Genomic DNA, 20,981 nt, shown 5'->3' on the forward strand with positions numbered 1-20,981 from the left:
TACACACTGATGCAATGGCAGGCATGGAATGGGAGCTGCAGTAAGAAATGGGGAGGTAGGTAAGGGTCTACCATGCCAGTACCACAAGGTGGGCTCCCAGTTTGACTAAAGTAACTTTTTGACGTTGGATAGGATGCGCACACTAAAATATAAAGCAGCATTCAATAGACATAATGGTATAATGTTCGGGACAGGAGAACAATGAAGCATAGATGGAGAAAAGAGACTCTCCACATGTTAGCATACAAGACACTGGGAACTCTGCGGACAAGTCCAGTCCTTGAAGAAGCAGCGTTAGGGGAAGCAGGATTAGGTTTTCCTTCTGGACACAACACACAAACAAGGCGATTGTTGTGCTGGCTCTCTGCAGGAGCTGCTGACCATAGTTCACCCTTGCTAGTTTTTGCAGGACTCTTGGAAGGCTGGGGGTTTGCAATGACCTGACTGTGCAAATAATTTAGTAGTAATGTGCACACGCAGCACTTTGCTCCAGCCAAAGAAAGAACTAAAATTATACCGGCTATTTCTGGGGCGTCTGTCGGTCTGTTATATGAAGGCCAATGTATATTTAATGTGCGCGTGGATTATGATAATAACATAAATACAAAGGGAAACATTCAGAAAAGCTGAAAAAAAACACAAAAACACAATTAAAAAGCTAAACAGTAGCATTCAGCATCACATTTACCAAACATAATCCAGATATCCTGCACCACTGGGTTACTGCAAGCCCATCAAAAAATAAGGATATGTAGGGTTCATTACACTGCACCATACTTACACAGTACTTAGGAAGTGTGGTGGAGTAACAGATACGGATAGCTTTTTTACTTAGTTTTGGTATAAGGGTATGTGCACACGCTGCGGATTTTTCTGTGTGGATTTGCAGGTAATCCGCAGGTAAAATGACTTGCGTTTTACCTGTGGATTTGCCTGCGTTTTGACACCTGTACAATGGAGCAGGTGTCAAAACGCTGTGGAATCCGAAGAATTGACATGCTGCAGATTTGAACCCGCGGAAAAATCCGCAGCACGTGCACTGCGTTTTTGAAAACAGGTAGACTTGAATGGAAATGTAAACGCAGCAGAATCTGCTGAGGATCCGCAGGGCCAGATCTGCAGCGTGTGCACGAACCCAAAGTTTTGGAGTCAAGGACTCTAAAAGATAGTCCGTTATTGCATTATCATCAGCCTTTTATAATGACTTTAAAGCAGTTATCCACTACTCGGACACCCTTTCTTAAAGGCTATTCGCCCTAGTGTAAAATTTTAAAAAATAGTGCCAGTGAGATACTCACCTTCTGCACCGGCGCCACTCCAGCAATGTCAGCGCCGGGTTTTCAGTTACTCGCTTGACATTGTCATGTCATGTGAAGGCTGCAGATAATCAGGGGCTGCTAATGTGCTGCAGTTCTCTCACACTTCCAATGGACACTTGCGTTTCATCCCAAGGGAAGTCTGAGCGATGCAGGCCATTAGAGACAGCCGATGGTCATTGTTGCATAACAAGGTCAGGTGAGAAACAGGAGTCAGGGGGTGACATCCCTGGGATGGCAACAGGGAAAGGGGATATACAGCATTTAAAATGGGAACGTCTGAGCAATGGATAACCCCTTAAAAGAGACCCCATATCAGCACTAAACTTAAAAAAATATACAGTATATCCCTCTATATTTGGTGCAAATTCATTATATGTGTCTATACACACACTAGTATACTAGTATATAAAGAAATGAAGTTACTCCAGCAATCAATAAATTGACTAGCGGTGGACCCTGGGCTGAGTGGAGAAGCGACGCCAGTACAGGGAACAAGTATATGCATAATAGAAAGGCAGCATAAAGAAAAAGATGTAGAACACTAATCAAAGGCAAGATGGAAAGCAAAATTGTTCCTGTTGAACCAGGGGAAAGCGAGATACAAAACATCACAATCCCATCAGAAAATATCTTTCTCCAATGACAACAATTTACATTAACTGAACTATTTCTATTTATGCATTTAAAAATAAAAGAACTGGATAACGAAACTTAAGAAAAATAATGGGAACCCCAATAGTGGTACCTGCTGCATTCGTAGAGACTCCAGTTCTCTTTCCAGCCTGGTGCGCAGTCGATGTTCCAGTTGTTCTCGCTTCTCACAGGCAGCCTGGAGCTGAGCCAAGGCCTGCTGCATCTTTTCTACTTTGTCAACATAAACCTGCTTCTTCTTCAACTAGAAATGAGATGAGAAGTGTGGTGTTAACAAAAGTCCCTTTGTGAAGTTCAGGTGTCTACATAAATGGCCGTCAGCCAGTGATTTCTTCACTATTGACTACCTGAAGGTACAATTTCTATATTCCCCGTTATTTTACAGTTAACGTTTACATAAAAAGGTCTGTGCCCTTTTATATAAATTTGGAAATTAAACAAGTTACTTTTTCCAAAGGAAAAAGACAGATTAATCTCTATTGTTGGTTGTGAAAACTAATGGCTATGTTCTGAACATGTGATAGTTATCGGAGAACCCCCTAATGAAGTACAGCATTGGAACAAAAAAACAGGAGACTCTAAATCTAGACAAAGTTACTCTTTTCCAAATCTGGATAGATGGATGGATGGATGGATGGATGGATGAATAAAAGATGTCCTAAGCTGTCAAGCGTTTAAACATTTATTGGGTCAAAAATTCTCACTCCTGTCTTCCCATTACTTAAACGCTGACTGGACAAGTTTTTGTGGGTTTTCAATAGAAAGAGGCGCAAAAGTTCTTGTTTTAATTGAAACATTATTGTAATTTCAATATCATCTGTCAGGAAAGAATTAAGGTCACAAGCACATTAAACCATCGTCGTCCAAACCTGCCTACACTGCTCTTGTGTATGTAGGACTCATTAATGATACTTGTTAGTTGGATATGGTGGCTCAATGACATTTGTTCTCCGCCCACACTCCAAAGACATACTGATAGGGAGTTTAGATTCTGAGACCCAATGAGGACAGTGATGATAATGTCTGTAAAGTGCTGTGGAATATGACAGCACTACATAAGCAATAATAATCTTTATTTTTATATAGCGCTAACATATTCCGCAGCGCTTTACAGTTTGCACACATTATCATCACTGTCCCCGATGGGGCTCACAATCTAAATTCCCTATCAGTATGTCTTTGGAATGTGGGAGGAAACCGGAGTACCCGGAGGAAACCCACGCAAACACGGGGAGAACATACAAACTCGTTGCAGATGTTGTCCTTGGTGGGATTTGAACTGCAAGACTGCAGTGCTAACCACTGAGCCACCGTGCTGCCATAATAAATAATCAGGCAATCAGCTAAACCCATATTCAACTTTCTGTGTTTCGGCGGGCTTTAGGAAGCCCCGAAACACATTACAGTCAGCCGACCCCGATGATAATAGCAAGTTTAGCCAATTTGAATTTAATGTGTAAAGGGAAGACAATAAACTGTGTCAAGCCACATTCTACCTTGTCAGCAAATATCTGTCTTCTAAAGGAAACGGAGTCTAAACCCGCTTGTTGCAAAGGTCTTTGGATGACTAGATATTCCACATCCTATAACTGGCAAAACAGGTGAGTGAGAATACCACTTAGGAGACCTGTCCTTACCTGCTCACATGGGAGGCTGAGCGGCACTATATACCAGTTTGGTCACATTTCAAAGAGATGAGAATTTTCCTTAACCACTTTATGCCCATGACGTAACAAAAATCCAAATAGACACTCTTCAGAGTTTAATTACTCTTACAAAGAGAGAAGCATATAATTTGAAGGATAAAGAACTATTCCCAGTTCATTTCCATGCACCCCACCTCCCATACTGAGCTTAAACTCCTTCACAAGACCCCTCCTAATTTTACTAGGTTGGGCACCAGAATCAGCATTTATACAGCAAAGAGCATGTTATTTATATTCTGCTTTGCTCTGTGATAATCAGAGTGTTAGGATTTGCCATAGAATACGGTATACGTAAAAATCGTGACTCCTGAGCCAAGGAAAAGGTGAATGCAGAGTCATGCAGGACATAGGCAGCAATGTGCCCACATTATGTTCTCCTGCCTTTTATGGTCCAGTTCTAGTATGTAAAGCATCCAGTATATCCCAAATCCTTGCCAAGCAAAGTCTCTTTTAGTATGCACTTGACAGAACTATGAGTGGAATCCCCTCTGTTTATACATGCGGCTCAGGATACCTCTTATGGTATAAGGTTGGCCGGAGATGCCGGTCCATCACAGAGTCATAATTGTCATGACACTTGAGCAAAACACAGATGGCCAAGAACATGTCACTGAACCACAACTTTTCGCCCTAACACTTAATGATATATTGACGTGCCTGAATCTGTATCATGACTGCTCTGTAGGGTCTTTGCGATACCAAATCAAACTCACCTTCTGCATAATTCCACTTAGCTAGCAGGGGTGCCATACACACACCAGAAATGCAAGGCTCGCTAACATTGCTTTGTACAATCATCAAAAACTCTGGCCCAATTTGTCCAATTGATTATTAATTTACAGCTACAATATTTATTACTATGTGCAATAGCCTAATCACTCAAAATTACGACATGATGCAAAACTGTTCATTACTTATTATGTAGTCCATATGGGTTACCAATATGCACTAAAGTATTATTGTCACATATTCTGACTTTACTTTTTATTCAGTTTTTCAATTTTAATTCTATAGAAAAAGGATTAGGTATTTGCTTCATGTGGACGCTGAAGGCAGGCAGCAGTGTGGGTTGTTCCACCGGTCTTGCAGCCTGATAAACAACGTTCCTCTCCTTTTGGAATGTTACAATGATTCTGATGAGTTCCAGACCGTAAAACAAGAATTTTTTTTAAAAAAAATACATCTTCATTTACTATAAATTCCTTTCTCAAGACACTTCCCAGACTCCCAGCAGAGTAGAAGGCATTTCTAGTCTAGTTTATTAATGAAGTGGGTAAATGCAGCAGTAAAAGTCAAAGCTGGCAATCTGTGCATCATTACAAGCCGGGAGCTGACAGTTTTGGGAATATTGAGCCACTTACGGAAGCACGAGTGGTAAAACTCTGGTGGAATGTGTGGATTGAGGAGAAGCAGGGTTTTTACTAATCAGTAACCAACATTTAAAATCTTTAAGAAGATGATTAAAAGGTGTCCAAAACCACATTTCTCAGCCTTGACAACTTATTTTCCCATCATTTGAGAAACTAATGTGGTCTCACTTAACAAATTAAGTATTTTATCAATTGCTTATGTAGAAGCCATAATAGTTATGCTCACCCAAAAAAAAAAAAAAAAACGCTAACAATTTTCCCTTAGCACGGACTACAATGGTTGCACCTCAGACGAAGATTTAACCGATCGCGCATGTTATAAATGAAAGATGCCTGCTGATTAGCTTCATATGATTGGTCAAGTGTGTCTAGAACAGAAATTTACACTAAACAAAATTACAGTTAAAAAAAATGGTAATTAGACCTACCGGTAATTGTGTTTCCAGGAATCCATCCTGACAGCACACTGAAGGACGTCCTTCTTATCCGCTGTGGGACAGGAAACCACAAGAGCTTAAAAGGACCCTCCCCTTACCACCCTTCAGTGATTTCACAAAGTAACACATCTGGATGGATGCAAAACATAGACTTTTATTTAAACCAACATTCCTCATACACATGTTACATCACAGTCGTATGGAAAGTGTTTCATAGGGAGGGAACTACTAGTGCTGTCAGGATGGATTCCTGGAAACACAATTACCGGTAGGTCCAATTACCGTTTTCCAGGTCACCACCTGACAGCACACTGGAGTAGTACCAAAGGATATTGGCCCTAGGGTGGGACTACTGCGTGGAGTACTTTTCTCCCAAATGCTAATTGTGTGGAGGCCACGTCTAGTTTACAGTGCTTAGAGAAAGTACTGAAACTGGCCCAAGATGCTGCACTGCAGATCTGTTCTGCCGAGGTTCCCCCCCCCTCTCTGCCCATGATGCGGCCATGGCTCTAGTTGAGTGGGCTCTAAGGCTCCCCGGGGGGCTCTGACCCTGTGGTCTATAAGTTGTGCTAATAATGGATCTAATCCACCTTGCTATTGTGGATTTCGACACCTTCTTCCCTTTATTAGGGCCTCTGTACTGGACAAAGATTATTATCCTGCCTCCAAGGCCTGGTTGCGTCCAGTTACCCAAGTACTGTTTCCCTGACATCCAGGTTATGGTAAGCTTTCTCCTTGCTATTTTTAGGGAACTGACAAAATGAAGGGAGCACTACCTCCTGATTCATGTTTGAGTCTGAGATAACCTTGGGGAGAAAGGCCGGGTCGAGTCTTAGGATTAACCGGTCGTCGAATACTTGTAAGTAGGGATCTTGGACCGATAGGGCCTGAAGTTCCCCTAGTCTTTTGGCTGACGTAGCTGCCACTAGGAAAGCAGTTTTCAGTGAGAGGTTTCCGATATTTATTTCTACCCCTAGCTGGTATGGCTGTTTACATAGAGCATTGAGGACTAGGTTAAGGTTCCAAGGAGGGACGGTCTTTCTTATTAAGGGCTTAAGCCTCTGCACAGCCCTCGAGAACTGGGCTATCCAAGGGTGTCATGATAGGGTTATGTCATAGAACATGCTTAAGGGCGCAATCTGCACTCTCAGAGTGCTGGGTCTAAGGCCCTTCTTGAACCCTGCCTGCAAGAAGTATCCTTGGGATGTCAGGTTGGTCAGTCTCGACTGTCGCCTCTCCACAAAAGCTGCAGAATTTTTTCCAGATTTTATTATACATCGCTGCGGTCACGGGTTTTCTACTCGCTTGTAGGGTAGATATAACTTCGTCCGATAGCCCCCTTGCTCTTAGGACCTGCCTCTCAGGATCCATGCTGATAACTGGAGCGCTTCTGGCCTTTGGTCGAAGACCGGACCCTGGTGGAGGTCCTGTCTTCATGGCAGGAGAATGGGTATATCTTCCTGAGTAGGGGAAACCAACTCCTTCTTGGCCAGTAGGGCACCACTAATATGACTCTGGCTCTGTCCTCACAAATTTTCCTGAGAACGCGTGAAATGAGAGCGAGAGGCGGGAAGGCATATAACAGGCCTCTGCTCCAGGACTGTGATAGAGCGTCTATCCCTGTCGGGCTTCCCAGAGGGTTCAGAGAGTAGAAGGCTTTGACTTTTGCGTTCTGTTTGTCCGCGAATAGGTCTATCTCTGGCTGTCCCTAACAGTCGCATAGGCTGTTGAACACTTCGTTGTTGAGTTCCCATTCGGTTGCGGTTATTCTTCTTCTGCTGAGGAAGTCCGCGACCTGGTGCCCTCCAGATGTACTGCTGAGCTTGAGAGGACCTCTTTTTCCACCCATCTGAAGATCTGGTCTGCTAGGTGTTGCAGCGCTGGATGTCTTGGTCCGCCCTGGTGACGGAGAAAGGCTACTGTCGTGGTATTGTCTGACAGTATTTTGACGTGCTTGTTCTTTACCAAAGACCGAGCGGCGAGAAGTACCTTCCAGACCGCATGTAGTTCTCTGAAGTTGGAGGACCTGTTGCTGTCCTCCGGACTCCATCGTCCCTGGTAGTGTCTTCCTTTGACGTGTCCGCCCCAGCCTTGTAGACTCACGTCCGTTGTCACTACGATTTCCGGAGACTGGATCCACGAGACACCTGTTTTTAAGTTTCTCGGAGAAGTCCACCATAGCAGCGACCTTCTGACTCGGGGAGTTAATTGTATTTTCTTGTCTAGTGAGTTCTGCTTCCTGTCCCAGGACGCTAGGACTGCCCGTTATAAGTCATGGGAGTGGAATTGACTCCACCTGACGCAGGCAATGCATGAGGTCATCAGCCCCAGGATTCTCATTGCGTCTCTGATTGATACCCGGTTCTTTGAAAACTGACGAATCTTCTATGGCATGCTGGCCTGCTTTTCCTCTGGTAGATAGGACATTCTTCTGAGTCAAGCATGATCCCCAAAAATTTTATTCTGGGCTTGGGTATGAGATCTGACTTTGACCAATTTATGATCCAACCAAGCCTCTGCAGCGTGGAGATTGAAGACTGACAGTCGAACCTGAGCTGGGCTACCGAATCGGCTACGATTAAGAAGTCGTCTAAGTAAGGGACCACCGTGACGTTTCGAGCTCTTAGGTAGGCCACTACCTCTACCATTAATTTTGTGAAGACTCTTGGGGCTGATGCTAGGCCGAAGGGGAGGCAGCGAAACTGGTAGTGGTGTATCCTGCTCTCCCTTTCGACCGCAAACCTGAGATACTTTTGATGGTCTGGGTAGATGGGAACGTGGTAATACGCGCTTTTTAGATCTAGCGTGCACATTACCACTGCTTTTCCCAGAAGAGGAATCGTGGATCCCATTAATTCCATCTTGAAGCGTTTATATGTTACCCACTTGTTTAGGGGCTTGAGATTTATTATCGTTCTGGTCTCCCCCGATGGTTTTTTTTATCGAGAAGAGGTTCGAGTAGTGTCCTCTCCCCTCTTCTTGGGCGGGTACCGGAATGATAGCCTCCATCTCCAGGAGATCCTGGATGTCCAACCACATTGGGGAAGCCGAACTGAGTCGAAAGCTGGTCACTAAGAATCTGTTCGGGGGGAGGGAATTGAATTCTATCCTGTACCCCTGCGAAATGACCTGTAGTACCCAGGGGCTGGTGGTAACCTCCTGCCATTCACTCCCGAACTTGACCAAAGGACCCCCTACTCTGGTGGCGTCATTTTCTTCGGGAGCTGGACCCTGGGCCGGAGAAGATGGTATCCCTATTCCTACTTCTGCCCTCACCCCCCCTTTGGGGTAGCTCGATCGACCCGATTTCCCCTTCCCTCTGTAGTCCGTTCTCTGGTTGTAATGGGGTCTACATAAGGGCTGATACTTTCTACGCTTCTCTTCAGGGAAACCCTTTTTTTCGTCTGACGCCTTCTCTAAAATATCATCAAGCATGGGCCCGAAGACTCTTCCCCCCGAGAAGGGAATTGAGCACAGCTTATTCTTTGAGTGCATGTCACCCGACCAACTTTTAAGCCAGATAGCTCTTCTGGCTGTGTTGGACAGAGATTGACTTCTGGCCGTGAACCTAACAGATTCTGCCGAGGCGTCAGCCAAAAACCTTGTAGCTAACTTTAGCAAGGGGAGGGATTTCAGGATGGTTTCCCTCGGGGTTCAATCCGACAGGTGCTCCTCCAAATCATCTATCCACAGATGCATGGAGCGTGCTACTGATGTCGCAGCTAAATTCGTTTTTATGACCGCTGCTGAAATCTCCCAGGCCCTCTTTAAGAGCCCGTCTGCCTTCCGATCCAAGGGCTCCTTTAAGTTTGAGGAGTCCTAGAACGGAATTGCCGTCTTTTTTGACACTTTCGCTACTGGGATATCTATCTTGGGGATCTCTTCCCAGACCTTGACCTCCTCTGGGTCAAACGGCAGGCGAAGTCTGAAATCTCTGGGGATAGTCAGTCTCTTCTCTGCTTCCGCCCACTCATCCAGTATCATTGCCCATATATGGGTGTTTACTGGGAAGACCATTGAAGTCTGGGAGCGCAACCCCCCAAACATTTCATCCTGTATTGAGAGAGTAGCCGGGGGTTCCACGATCTGCATAGTCTGCCGCACTGCCCCCAATAGTTCATCCGTATCCCTAGACAAAAAAAAAAGATATTTCCTTCCCCTTTCTGGGTGCTCTCCGATTTCTTCCTCTTCTGCGTCTGATTCGGACAGGATGTCTTCAGCAGAGGTGTCCGACTTCCTCTGCCTCTTTCTGGATGCCTGGGGGGTTCACCTGCGGGGTCTGGGGAACGGCCAGGCCTGACACTAAAGCCTGCATTTCTTCCCTAATCATCGCCCTCATGTTAGACATGAGTGTAGCTTGCTCTTCCCCCACTATGCGTTTTGTACAGGCATCACAGAGGGCTTTTTGCCACGTGTCCTTTAGCTTCTTAGAGCAAACCGGACACTTCTTATCCTTCCTCCTGGGCTCCTTTCTTTCTGAGGCGGAGGTCCCCCCTGGAAACATATAAAATACGCGTTCTGTGGGGGTCTGCCTTACTGGGGCCCTGTAGTGACCTCTTCTGAGGTTACTCACGTGACCCTGGCTCTCCAGTCCCGACTCCATCTTTGCTTGGTCCTCCATCCTTGGATAGGGAGGACTGTTGTGGCTGTGACCGCGTCTGTTGTCTGCGCTGCCGATCCGCTCCACAGGAGAAGACGCCTGCCCCCTTCTCGGTGGTCCTATACGGGTTGCGTCTGACGCCGGGCGGTCGCAACCCGGAAGCCGCCCGCGTCCCGGAAGTGATCCGCCCCAGCTGACGTGGCCGGAAGTGACGCGTCCCAGCCCTGACGACGTGGCCCGGAAGTGACACGGCCGCGTTCTTTGTAGGGATGTGCCCCTGTCCGGTCCCATCCGCGTCCCACGGGGGGGGGGAAGGCTGCGATGATCCAATGCCGGGGTCCGCTTGTGGGACCAGCGGAACTCCACAGAGGCGGCCCGGGCTTCAGGGACATCGGCGGCAGCGGCGTCGAGAGCCCCCGGCAGGAGGAAGCGACCCCATCTCCAGGAGCAGCGCTACACTGGATGAGCTGAGGGACCCTCTGCCGGGTGTCAGCAGCAGAATTCTTGAGGTAGAAAGGTAAAGGCTGGGCCCCCCGATCCTAACCATCTGCGTAGAACGGACGGATCTTCTCTCGTCGTTTCTATCCGCAGTGGGACAGGAAAAACACTGAAGGGTGGTAAGGGGAGGGTCCTTTTAAGCTCTCGTGGTTTCCTGTCCCACAGCGGATAAGAAGGACATCCTCCAGTGTGCTGTCAGGTGGTGACCTGGAAAAAAAAAATTTATAGGATTCAGCCCAAATTGTTTTTAAAAACAAAATGCCTCAGGCTACTTAAAATAATAAAAAATTCACTTTACTTTATCCCCTGCAGGTCACGGACTGGCCCTCGCCTGTATCTAACAGTCTCGGCTTCTTGGTTCCATCCTCAACACAAGAAATGGTCAAAAATACCTGATCAGCAAATCAATGGTTGAAACGGGAACTACCTAAAATATTGGTTGGCTAAGCAGGAATTTACAGCCGTTTGCTGTATGCCACAGATGGGACCAAGAAGCAGAAACCTGAAATGGATCAAAGAGGGTGAAAACTACTTATTTTAAGCTTGGAGCACACTTTGGAAGCCTTCACACGCAATCTATTTTTTTTTCTCTTTCCATTTTTGTTTCTTTCTACCCTTCTTCCAAAAACTATATTTTTACGTCAAGACAGCCATACGAGGGCAGGAAGAGTTGTAGTTTTGAACGACATAATTCAATTTACTATCCATTGTACTGTTAAGTGGAATAAAAAAAATTCAGCAACTCCACCATCATTGTTTGCGTTTTCTTTTTAAAGTGTTAATTATGTGATGAATATTAAATCAATGTACATGTGTGTAAGCCCCTGTGATTGCATTGTGTGTGGGTGGGCAAGAGTGAGCTATGGGCACCTAAATGGCTAAAACTGCAGCAAACAGAGCTTTGATTGCTGCATTTATACACAGGTGCAAGCTGTATAACACAGCTAGCACTTGCAATGTGAGGAGCAGGCACGGCTCCTGAGCCTGCTCCATACACCTGATGTATCAAGCACTGCACTGGAAAGACGTTAAGTTACCATAAGAATATAATCTTGGATACTTTTGATTGAACTCCATAGCACCTTAAAAACTTACTTCTTCCTCCAGCTTCACCACCTTGGCTTGTGCATTGTTTAGGGCTTGGTCTCTGATCTCAATATGCCTTCTTTGGTCCTCATTCATGGACCGCAAGGAGGATAACTCCATTTCCAGCTTCTCTTTTTCCCTTTGCAGATCTTTGTCTGCAATAAAAAAAGAAAACAGTGTTAAGAGTCTTCTCCAAATTGTACAATAGATACAAAAGCGTATGATATCTGCAGCCTGAGGATCTCATGTTTCAGTTTTAAGCGCCGCGATAATAGTCACATTTGTCACATATTCAAGGTCATTTGTTAAACAAAACTGTTAAATCTCAGAAAATGACTTGGTCTTGCATTGCTGTGACACTTTATGGAGTAACCAAGTAGAAGAATCAAAGCTGCAGAATTTAGCATATTTTTGCTCACTATTGAATAATCTAGTAAATCAGACGACAGCCTCTTCTCATGTTATCTGCACATAATGCTGCTCTTTCCCGTCAGAAAGAAGTTGTTCAATATCCCCAGTGACAGATCTCCGACCCCTAATACATAACACTCGTTTTATTCTGCGGAGAGCACAGCAATCTTTAAATGGCCGTCATTGTTCCCGCAGTCGCTCCCTCGCTGCTGGTGCCAATCCTTTGACTCATTCAGTTAAAACGTAATTATAAACAACATCACCCACATCCCTCTATTCCCAGCCATACACAACAAACATCTGGGCGTTGCTGGAGTGATGGGTGTATTTCGGTACAACTCTCTAGGGCATAAATCAGTGACAGAAACAAAAGTTGTTAACAGGGCAAAAAGTGGGTGTAGTTTCACCAAGAAGATGCCATCATGATGCACGAATCATCTAAGGGAAAGTTTGGGTGATACGGAGAGAGGACTCCTACTAGCAAGAACATGATCCAAACAGAAATGACATTTTTTGACAAGTCATTTATTGGTTTGTGACGCAAAGATGATTATATTGCTTCTTTAATTTATATTATTGTTAAATAAAAATATAAAAGCCAATTTAAGAGGAAGAAAAGGTCTCATTCTATGCCCTAAAATGAATGATGCACTACTTTCCACAGGGATGCGGAAATTTCACTTTCTTAATTCTTACTACACGATGTACCCTATTCCAGAGAATTTTTATTTTAATGTAATGGTCTCATCATTATAAATGGTTAAAATTGCAATGTGCCTAAAAAAATTTTTGCAATTTACTTCTTACTAAAAACCCTCTCCGTTCTCAAGAACAGAGAGATTTGTAATTCTTCAGTGTACTGCCTGCTGACCAAGTTACCAGCCAACTCTGCATTCAGCAGTGGCCGGACTCCTAGGCAATGAGCACTGCACAAACTAGCTATTCCAAATATAGCTTGTAAGTGCTGCTCTGAAGTCAGTCAGATTGGCTTCTGAGCCCCTAAAAAGCACACAGTTAAAGCAACTGGTCCAAACTGTCAATCAGAAGTGTCAGCCCCTTTCCTTTGTAAGCAGAAAGCCGTGAGGCAGGGGATCAGTGGTGCAACCCATTTAAGTCATAAACCTGCTATAAGAAGACGCTTTACGTTACAATTAGGTTTTCAAAAGTGTCATGAAGCAAGAAAGTTGCAAAATGCACAAATTATGGTATGTCCCCTCCAGTTACCATCAGCAATGGTGTGCTACTGAAATCTGGGATTATCTGATTATTAGCCCTCGTGGGCAGGGTCTTCTCTCCTTCTATACTTGTGTGTGCCTTGTATTGATCATGTTTACTGTACTTATCTATATTTTGGAATAAATGGCGCTATAAAAATGAATAATAATAAATATTATATTATTATTATTATTATTATTATCATCATCCATGAGCATTTTGGGCAAGTTTTATTTTGAAATAAAAGTAAAATGTTAGGGTTTTTCTGGCCAGCGACAAATATCAGTGCTTTCTCTGCTCAGTCAAGTTTCCTTCCTTAAAACTGGATCACGTCAAATATTTACATTAAATCTATAGGAAACCTTACCTAGATGGATTAACTTCATGCTTATTAATGGACAATCAAATGACAAAGATTATTTGTGACACTTATTTTAGAACTTTTGGTAGTTTTTCACCATAGGTGCCAAATTTAGAGACGGATTTATGTGTTACAAGGGACAAAAGATGAAGTCATAAAAATGAAGTCATGTAGGGGATCTAGTGGAATTTACAAGGGAAAGTAATCATTTGGAAAGTCCCAGTTTAATGGAAAAGGGACAAATATCAATTCCAACAAATGAGTACAAGAATGTAGATGATCAGACAAGAGAAAGTCAGAGAGGAAGGAATTAAATGGTGGTACTTTATCCACTGTAACAGAACAGGTCTGGTGAAATTATCGACATTGCTACACTGCATGAGTCTGGTAACAGTAACTAATCACAGTCCCTGCAGCCATTACCACCCAGTCACTGGCTGACCTGTAAAGCTGCATTCCTAAACCACGGCCGTGGGAGGAAGGTGAATCAGGGCAAAGGTTTACACGTGAACAAGACTAAAGCAAAGTCTGCCACTTGTAATGAGCTCTTCAAGACGCTTTCATCTTTCTGCATCTACTGAAAGTGTAACACTGACAAAACTAATTGCTGTCTTTACCAGCTTATGAGAACCTAGGGTAGACTATCCTCCAACCTGCCAATATAAATGTAAAGGACGGTGCTAAATAATTAAAAATTACATTTATGCAATAATGCAATAAAGAACAGCCGGATGGTTGTCACGAGTTTAGCTTCTCTATTTCTGACCGGGCATTTCCCCTGCATCCCGCATTGAAAGGAAAATGTAGCATTACAAGACGGTTTTCTCAATCAAATGCCTGTTTATATACTGTATGGATAGGCTAGGATAGCAAGAAAAGGGGACCCCTTCATCTTCATGAGACACACAACCAAAAAAAATATAAGAACTATTTTTTGCAGCCATGTGCGTATGAAAACAATAGATAGCTAATCTGTTAATGGTGTCCTCCCGACAGATTATGTGGGTAGACATAAGAATTGTGCAGCTGGAATTCAATCACCAAATCATTTTATTTCAATGAGGAGATTAGACGCTGCCAAATTTTTCTGGCAGTGGCTCGCTTATAGAAAACGAAGGAAGACTCAGCCAAAACGATAGTTCGGCCAACAGCCATCTAATGTCTAAGTCCAGATGTCATACTTGCAACATGTCTCTGTGTGATGTTCTGCTGTTTCTACAATTGGCCAACAACTGGTGATCTAATGAGAGCGGAAGGGTTAGAAAGAAGAGTAACAAGACTCTGTTTGGGCAGGTCGAACTAAAATGTTGTTGCCTGGTTGATAAGTCAACATTCTCCACATGTACTGTGACTCTGGGCTATGTACCCATCCATCCCTGACACTGGGCATTACATACAAGCAGACTAGGGCCCAGGTACTTTATTTTTACATGGTTTACACCAAACCAACATGGAAGGCAAAGAAATCTGTAAATTTAACATGATTTCTTGTCTATACTGATTAGGTGATATTTAGCCCAAAAAATACAATGGTATATTACTGTTGTACTGTTGGAAATTTAATATTAAATGGGTTTGTCGGGCCATGGAAACAAACAAAGAAAAAAAAACTCACTAAACAAAATAAGTAACACCTTTAGGATCTCCAGTCACTCCCATTCTGACACTTCCTGGGTTTACCAATCTGTTTGTTATCAGCTTCAACATATGTGACCACTGCAGCCAATCATTGCCTACAGTGGTGATCAGTGCATCAGTGTTACAGCGAGTGATTGGCTACAGTGATCACATGTCTGTCTGGACGGAAAATGAAGTACGTAGACCAGTAGTGAACTTGAAAAGTGCCAAAAATGAAAGGCAGGAGATCAGAACTAGGAGTTTTAAGGTACTGTCACACTTAGCGATGTACCAGCGATCCCGACCAGTGATATGACGCGGTCAGGATCGCTGGTACATCGCTAAGTGGTTGCTAGTGAGCTGCCACACAGGCAGATCTCACCAGCGACATCGCTGGGGACGGGGGTCGCTACTTACCTGTCACACTAGGCGATCCTGCGTCCTCCCGCCTGGCTCCACACTCGTCTCTCCACAGGAAGCGCCGCAGGAAGCTGACGACGAGAAACAGTCCTGGACGTTCTCGCGCGATTAGCGATAACCAGCGGGGGAGCGGGTAGTAGGTAAGTATCACACACAGCGATATCGCTATAACGTCACAAGTTATAGCGATATCGCTTAGTGTGACAGTAACTTTACTTTTTGGGTAATTTCAAACATTCTGAAAGTTTTCTTTTAAATGAGCAGTAGCCAGATATCCCTTTTTTCATACACGGTTTAGGTATTTGAAGCAGGAGTTGATGATGCCCATAGGCCATCTGTCCAGCAATGCTAGAAAACTAATCTACAATAAACATCTCTCCATTTCCCTGTACTCAAAAGGCGAACAAATATACTAGGTATTAAAGAAAGGTGAGACAGAAATTTCATTGTAAAAGAGAAATGAGGCAACTCCCACAGAAAATATGGTCTGGCTGGTTAACTCCCACAGAAAATATGTAAACACCTTAAATTTGCACAAACAATTAGCTGTGTTTCTGAACAAGATTGTCCGCTTTACTGAAGCTCAAAATTCTTTTAATTTTTCTAAAGCTTAGCTACATACAAGGAACCACATAATATCAACCCTCCTTCAAAAGGGTGGGAAAATGGAGATGAAAGCCTCAAACATCAAACACCAGAGGATCCAGATGAAGCAAAGAAGAAAAATACAAAATCAAACCGCAGATTCTGACATCAATACAAGGAGTTTTAAAAGCCTTTGTTTCTACAAATTACTGACTACAATGACATATAACCCAAATCTCCACTCATTTCATTTACTGGGACAGAGTTGCCTCCCCACGCCCAGCTACTAATCATTAGCTACACTTTTCATTTCACTTGTATTGTTTAAAAAGGAAGGAATCAATTTTCAGCATAAATGCTCAACACTATGGCAGCTTTCTTTTTACTTCCTTCTTCACATCACTTGGGGACACAAGATCATGAAACCACGTGTGAGTGTGTGGTTGGTGGAGGCTCTGCCACAGGGCTTTTCCAAAAATGTCCTTTCTGTTAACTAAAATGAAAGGATCTCTTTAAATAAATCAGAATGACCGGCCTTGATCTATGTTATCCCATACTGAAATAGCATGTCACAAGCAGACATTTCTCAAAATATAAATTAAATTCCTAAAACTCATTCGAAAACTGTAGATTTTTTTTGCTCATCAGCACACCAATAACACAACTGCATTTTCACATCCTGAGCCTAAAACAGGCCATAGATCCTCATAGAACCCTATATAAATCCCAGTTTGCCTGAGTTAAATTATAGGAAGTCCAGGCGTTATAGCTATAATATGCCCACTAAAATGCTATTTGACTGCGCCTTAATACTTACTCCCCAACTCCAAGTATACAGGACAGCAAGTGGGAGTTACACTTCACTGCTGGTTGCATGTCCTCACTCCCTATTAAGAGTATTCAGATGTCATGAAAATAGGTACCCCTTTATAAAACAAAGCAATGAGCTATTTAGGAAAGCAGCAGGCAAGGTCCTGGATGGGTGGTATGATTTACCGAGATGCCTAGCCTCGGTAATGTAAATCCCAGAAAACAAGGCTCCAGCAACGATATTTTGCTGCAAGGTTTGCAAGGGATGAGATATTTGGTTCTGGGTTTTAGGAGCGACCAGAAGAGCTGGGTGGGACTGGCCGCTTCCATAACTCCACTCCAGGCTTTGGTGGGACTATTTAAGAAGAGTGTTGTCTGTGTGTGGAGGTGGAAAGACCTTTTTGCATGCTGGTCAGTCTCTGCCAGAGGCTGACTAACACTGGACTGTGTTTAATTTTTGGCTTACCCTTATTGCAGGAGAAAGGCTGTTTGTTTTTCTTTTGTGTTGGAGATTTATGGACTATAATAAATCTACCTGTTTGTACCAAGCAACTTCGTGCCTGTGTGGATCTGATCACTACCAAAGAGCACGTATCCCCACAGTCATTAACTAATGTAGAATCTCTCTCCGGCTGATTAGGATCATTCATGTACTACATACACAATCCTGCAGGCCAATTGCTACATTTGTATGCAACATTACACTGAATAAGCAGCCATTCAGTTTTTGATCATGTCTCTAAAGAGAAATTCTTGTTAAATGTTTTATTTCAAGATCAATCTTAAGGAGCACCTCCCAGCTTCCTGCTTAACAGGTGAGGGGTGCTCCCGAATAAACCAAACTAATGGGTCTCTGATACTGTAAACAGAGGCAGCTTTTTCTTTGCAGCATCCGAGCAACGAAGGGGCAGCTGCAGCTGATCCTGGACTTTCTCTTCATGTTCAGTTTGTCCAAAGGCAGACACAGTGACGCCAGCGGTGATTGGGCACTGGCATCACGTGTTACAACACCGCATCACAGGGCCGGGGAGAGAAAGTGCCGACACTGCGGGAACGGCACCGGCATGGGAGGCGAGTATAAGATTTATTTTATCGGGACCGAACATTTAGTTTAAGAAAGGGTTGTCCTAGTAGTGGACAGCCACTTTAATTCAGTTTGTTTTAATTACAAAAATTCATTTAAAGTACTGAGACCAAGTGATCACAGCGGAGAACTCACTCTGTCCTAGTAGTTGGGCTATGGTCTTTCTGTTGTCCTCCGATCCTTCAATCTCCTTTGCTGCGAGTTGCTTATTTGCAGTTTCCATTCGTTCTTAAAAAGAGAAAAAAAAGAGAGTAAAAAAAATCATATATTTAGATGCTAATACTAAAGCATCTAAATAGGAAAATCATGAACTCACCCCCAACAGGGCATATACTGTACACATGAATACGCAGTGTGCCATACATGGGTAAGACTTTATTGGGGCATCCAGCACCACGCACCTTTATGAATAGTGGTTCATCTCGTAAATGATTTGTAGAGAATGGACCTTTTAGAATATCCATTATCTGCTCGTTATTATCCTGAATGCTTTGGATGGCCATTGTGCTTTATAAGATTCCATGAATAGGATGTGCAGATTAAAAGGAAATGACTCCTTATTTTTGCAGGAGTCACAGTATAATGACGAGTGTCAGGGCCTTTAATACAAGAAACACCCAAACAATTTGAAGAGAGAGAATGCCTAAACTAAATAGTCATGTGAACAAATCCTCCTAATAACCTCACTTCCGAAAAGCAAATCATTCCCACGGCACAGGTATAGGTAAAGATGATTAAGAGAAAAGTAAGTTTCATCTCTGGTCTTCAAAGATAAAAACAATCTGAATTCTTTATTTCATAAGATGAAAATCCAATATGATGATAAAAAAACATCTAAGTGGAAAATAACTATGATGCTACGCATTTTGAGCAATTTCATATGACTTGAAACGTGTAGGCTCATAAGGCTATTCTTTAATCTTATAAAGTAATGGGTTCATATATTTTTGAAGATGAGTGCTTTCCTTTCTCCTAATCAGACAACTATATTTTGGTACCCATTAGCTGGCTGGGATCCATTGCCGTAAACGGTCTACCAGACCATCACCTGGTATGGGCTATTTTGGATATTTCATTCTTGGAAGATGAGCTAGAAAAATGTTTCTTTTTTGCCTACATGGGTACATCTCTAGATCATCCTATGTGAGGGGTAAAACAGTAGAACAAGCTTTCTATAAATGGCAAGATCTTAAACGGGGATTACTAAATTTTGTTCCCTATCCTCCGGAAATAATTCTAGACCAGATATAGGCACTGTGGCTTAAAGAAAACCTGTGATGTACATGCAGCCTTATCTGTGGACAGCACGGCATAGAGAAGGAGAAGCTGAGAAGAATGATACAGAGGGTGTATTGATAAATATTCAGTATAACTTGAATTTTATTCATTGAAATCCCTGGTGTTTGTTTTGATGAGTCCAGTGGGCGGTCCCAAGAGTGATTGACAGTTATATCTGCAAGCATATACAGGAAGACAGGTAATCCCCACATGTATTCAGACTGTCAAGTAGCCGCAAATCATGCAGCTGCGGCAACAAAAACTAAATCTCCGAGCACTTCCAAATTCTCGGGGATCACCCGAGCATGCTCGGGGAAACCCGAGAAACGAGTATACTCACACATCACTAGTAATGACTAAATAGGACAGCCCACTGGACTCATGAAAGGAAACAGAGATATTAACAAAGAAAATCCTAATTTTACTCAAACTTTTGCAACAAACTTAGATTTCATTCTGATCAGCACCTCTTATTTTATAACATCCTTTCTGCAAACCAGACACCATTTTCAACATGACGGGTTCCCTTTAATGAAAACATTCACAGGGTGTAAACCATCTTGATTCTGCCCAGCACATAGGCAAAGAGTTCAGCACCGTTCTGTAATAAAACCCGACATGCGAATAGCGGAGTGGTTCGAGAGCAGAATACAGTGAAGGTGTGCAGTGTGGGGACTAGGGGGTCACCCACTCAGGGTCTTCACCACGATGTGCGGCATACTCAGTTTTGCATACAGTGCAACGCTAAAGAAAAGGCAGATCTTTGGATAACAGCAGCACCAAAAAACATTGCATCCAATACACACTTTAACATATTTTTACTTGCATTTTTCCCAATCATGTAAATCCTTTGATGGTTTAAATCCATAAAGAAATAATCAACAAGCGCATGAGATTGCAGAAACCTCATTCATTTTGCTGGTATTGAAAAGTGCGAAGGAAAAATGTGGCAAAAACCCGGCATGTGAACAAGCCTTAAAAAAGGAATTGTAATCCTGAGAATTATTTTTTTATGTTTGGATCTAGCTATAAAAAATACACCAAAACAGCGCGAATGAAGAATTAATCATTAGAATTAAGTCCCAAAAAAATCTAATACTTCTAATAAGAGATTTAAGTAATTTACACCAAAAGAAAATCTGTTGGAAAACTTAGCTCGAAATTTCAGAAAGCAAACAATTATGTTGGTGCATTAACATAGGCATTATTGTGTTGTGCATAAGGAAAAGTCATCTCTGACAGAGCAGTAATACATTTTCTCACTGTTATAATGTACCTCTGAGGTCCCTGTTAAAGTCATGAATCCTTCGGATCTCGCCCTCTAGTTTTGTTCTCATAGCTTTCTCCAAAGTCTCTCTCTTGGATGAAGATTTTACAAGATTTTCATACGCTTCAGAGACTCGCTGGATTTCCATCTCCATCTACAATGTGCCAAGAGAACGTCATGAGGAGCATGGCCAACTATACACTCCCTCCGTAATGACACACTGCACCTGTTTCCTCCCTTCCCAAATGAGACCTCAAACTTAGAAC

General features: G+C 43.1%; 1 protein-coding gene across 3 annotated transcripts in view; it reads right to left on the reverse strand.

Moving 5' to 3' along the window:
* The window catches only part of AMOT (angiomotin), a 76,139-nt gene that overhangs the window by 12,627 nt on the left and 42,531 nt on the right, over window positions 1–20,981 (reverse strand). For all 3 annotated transcript variants that reach the window (XM_073560939.1, XM_073560940.1, XM_073560941.1), the window contains 4 exons: window positions 20,725–20,869; window positions 18,306–18,398; window positions 11,677–11,822; window positions 2,065–2,214 (listed from right to left, as the gene is read on the reverse strand). In XM_073560939.1, the coding sequence (XP_073417040.1) occupies window positions 2,065–2,214; window positions 11,677–11,822; window positions 18,306–18,398; window positions 20,725–20,869 (534 nt within the window). The remainder of the gene's footprint in view (window positions 1–2,064; window positions 2,215–11,676; window positions 11,823–18,305; window positions 18,399–20,724; window positions 20,870–20,981) is intronic.

This window comes from Dendrobates tinctorius, unplaced genomic scaffold, assembly GCF_039654945.1.
Source record: "Dendrobates tinctorius isolate UK_male_01 unplaced genomic scaffold, ASM3965494v1 ptg000309l, whole genome shotgun sequence".
Classification (NCBI taxonomy): Eukaryota; Metazoa; Chordata; class Amphibia; order Anura; family Dendrobatidae; genus Dendrobates; species Dendrobates tinctorius.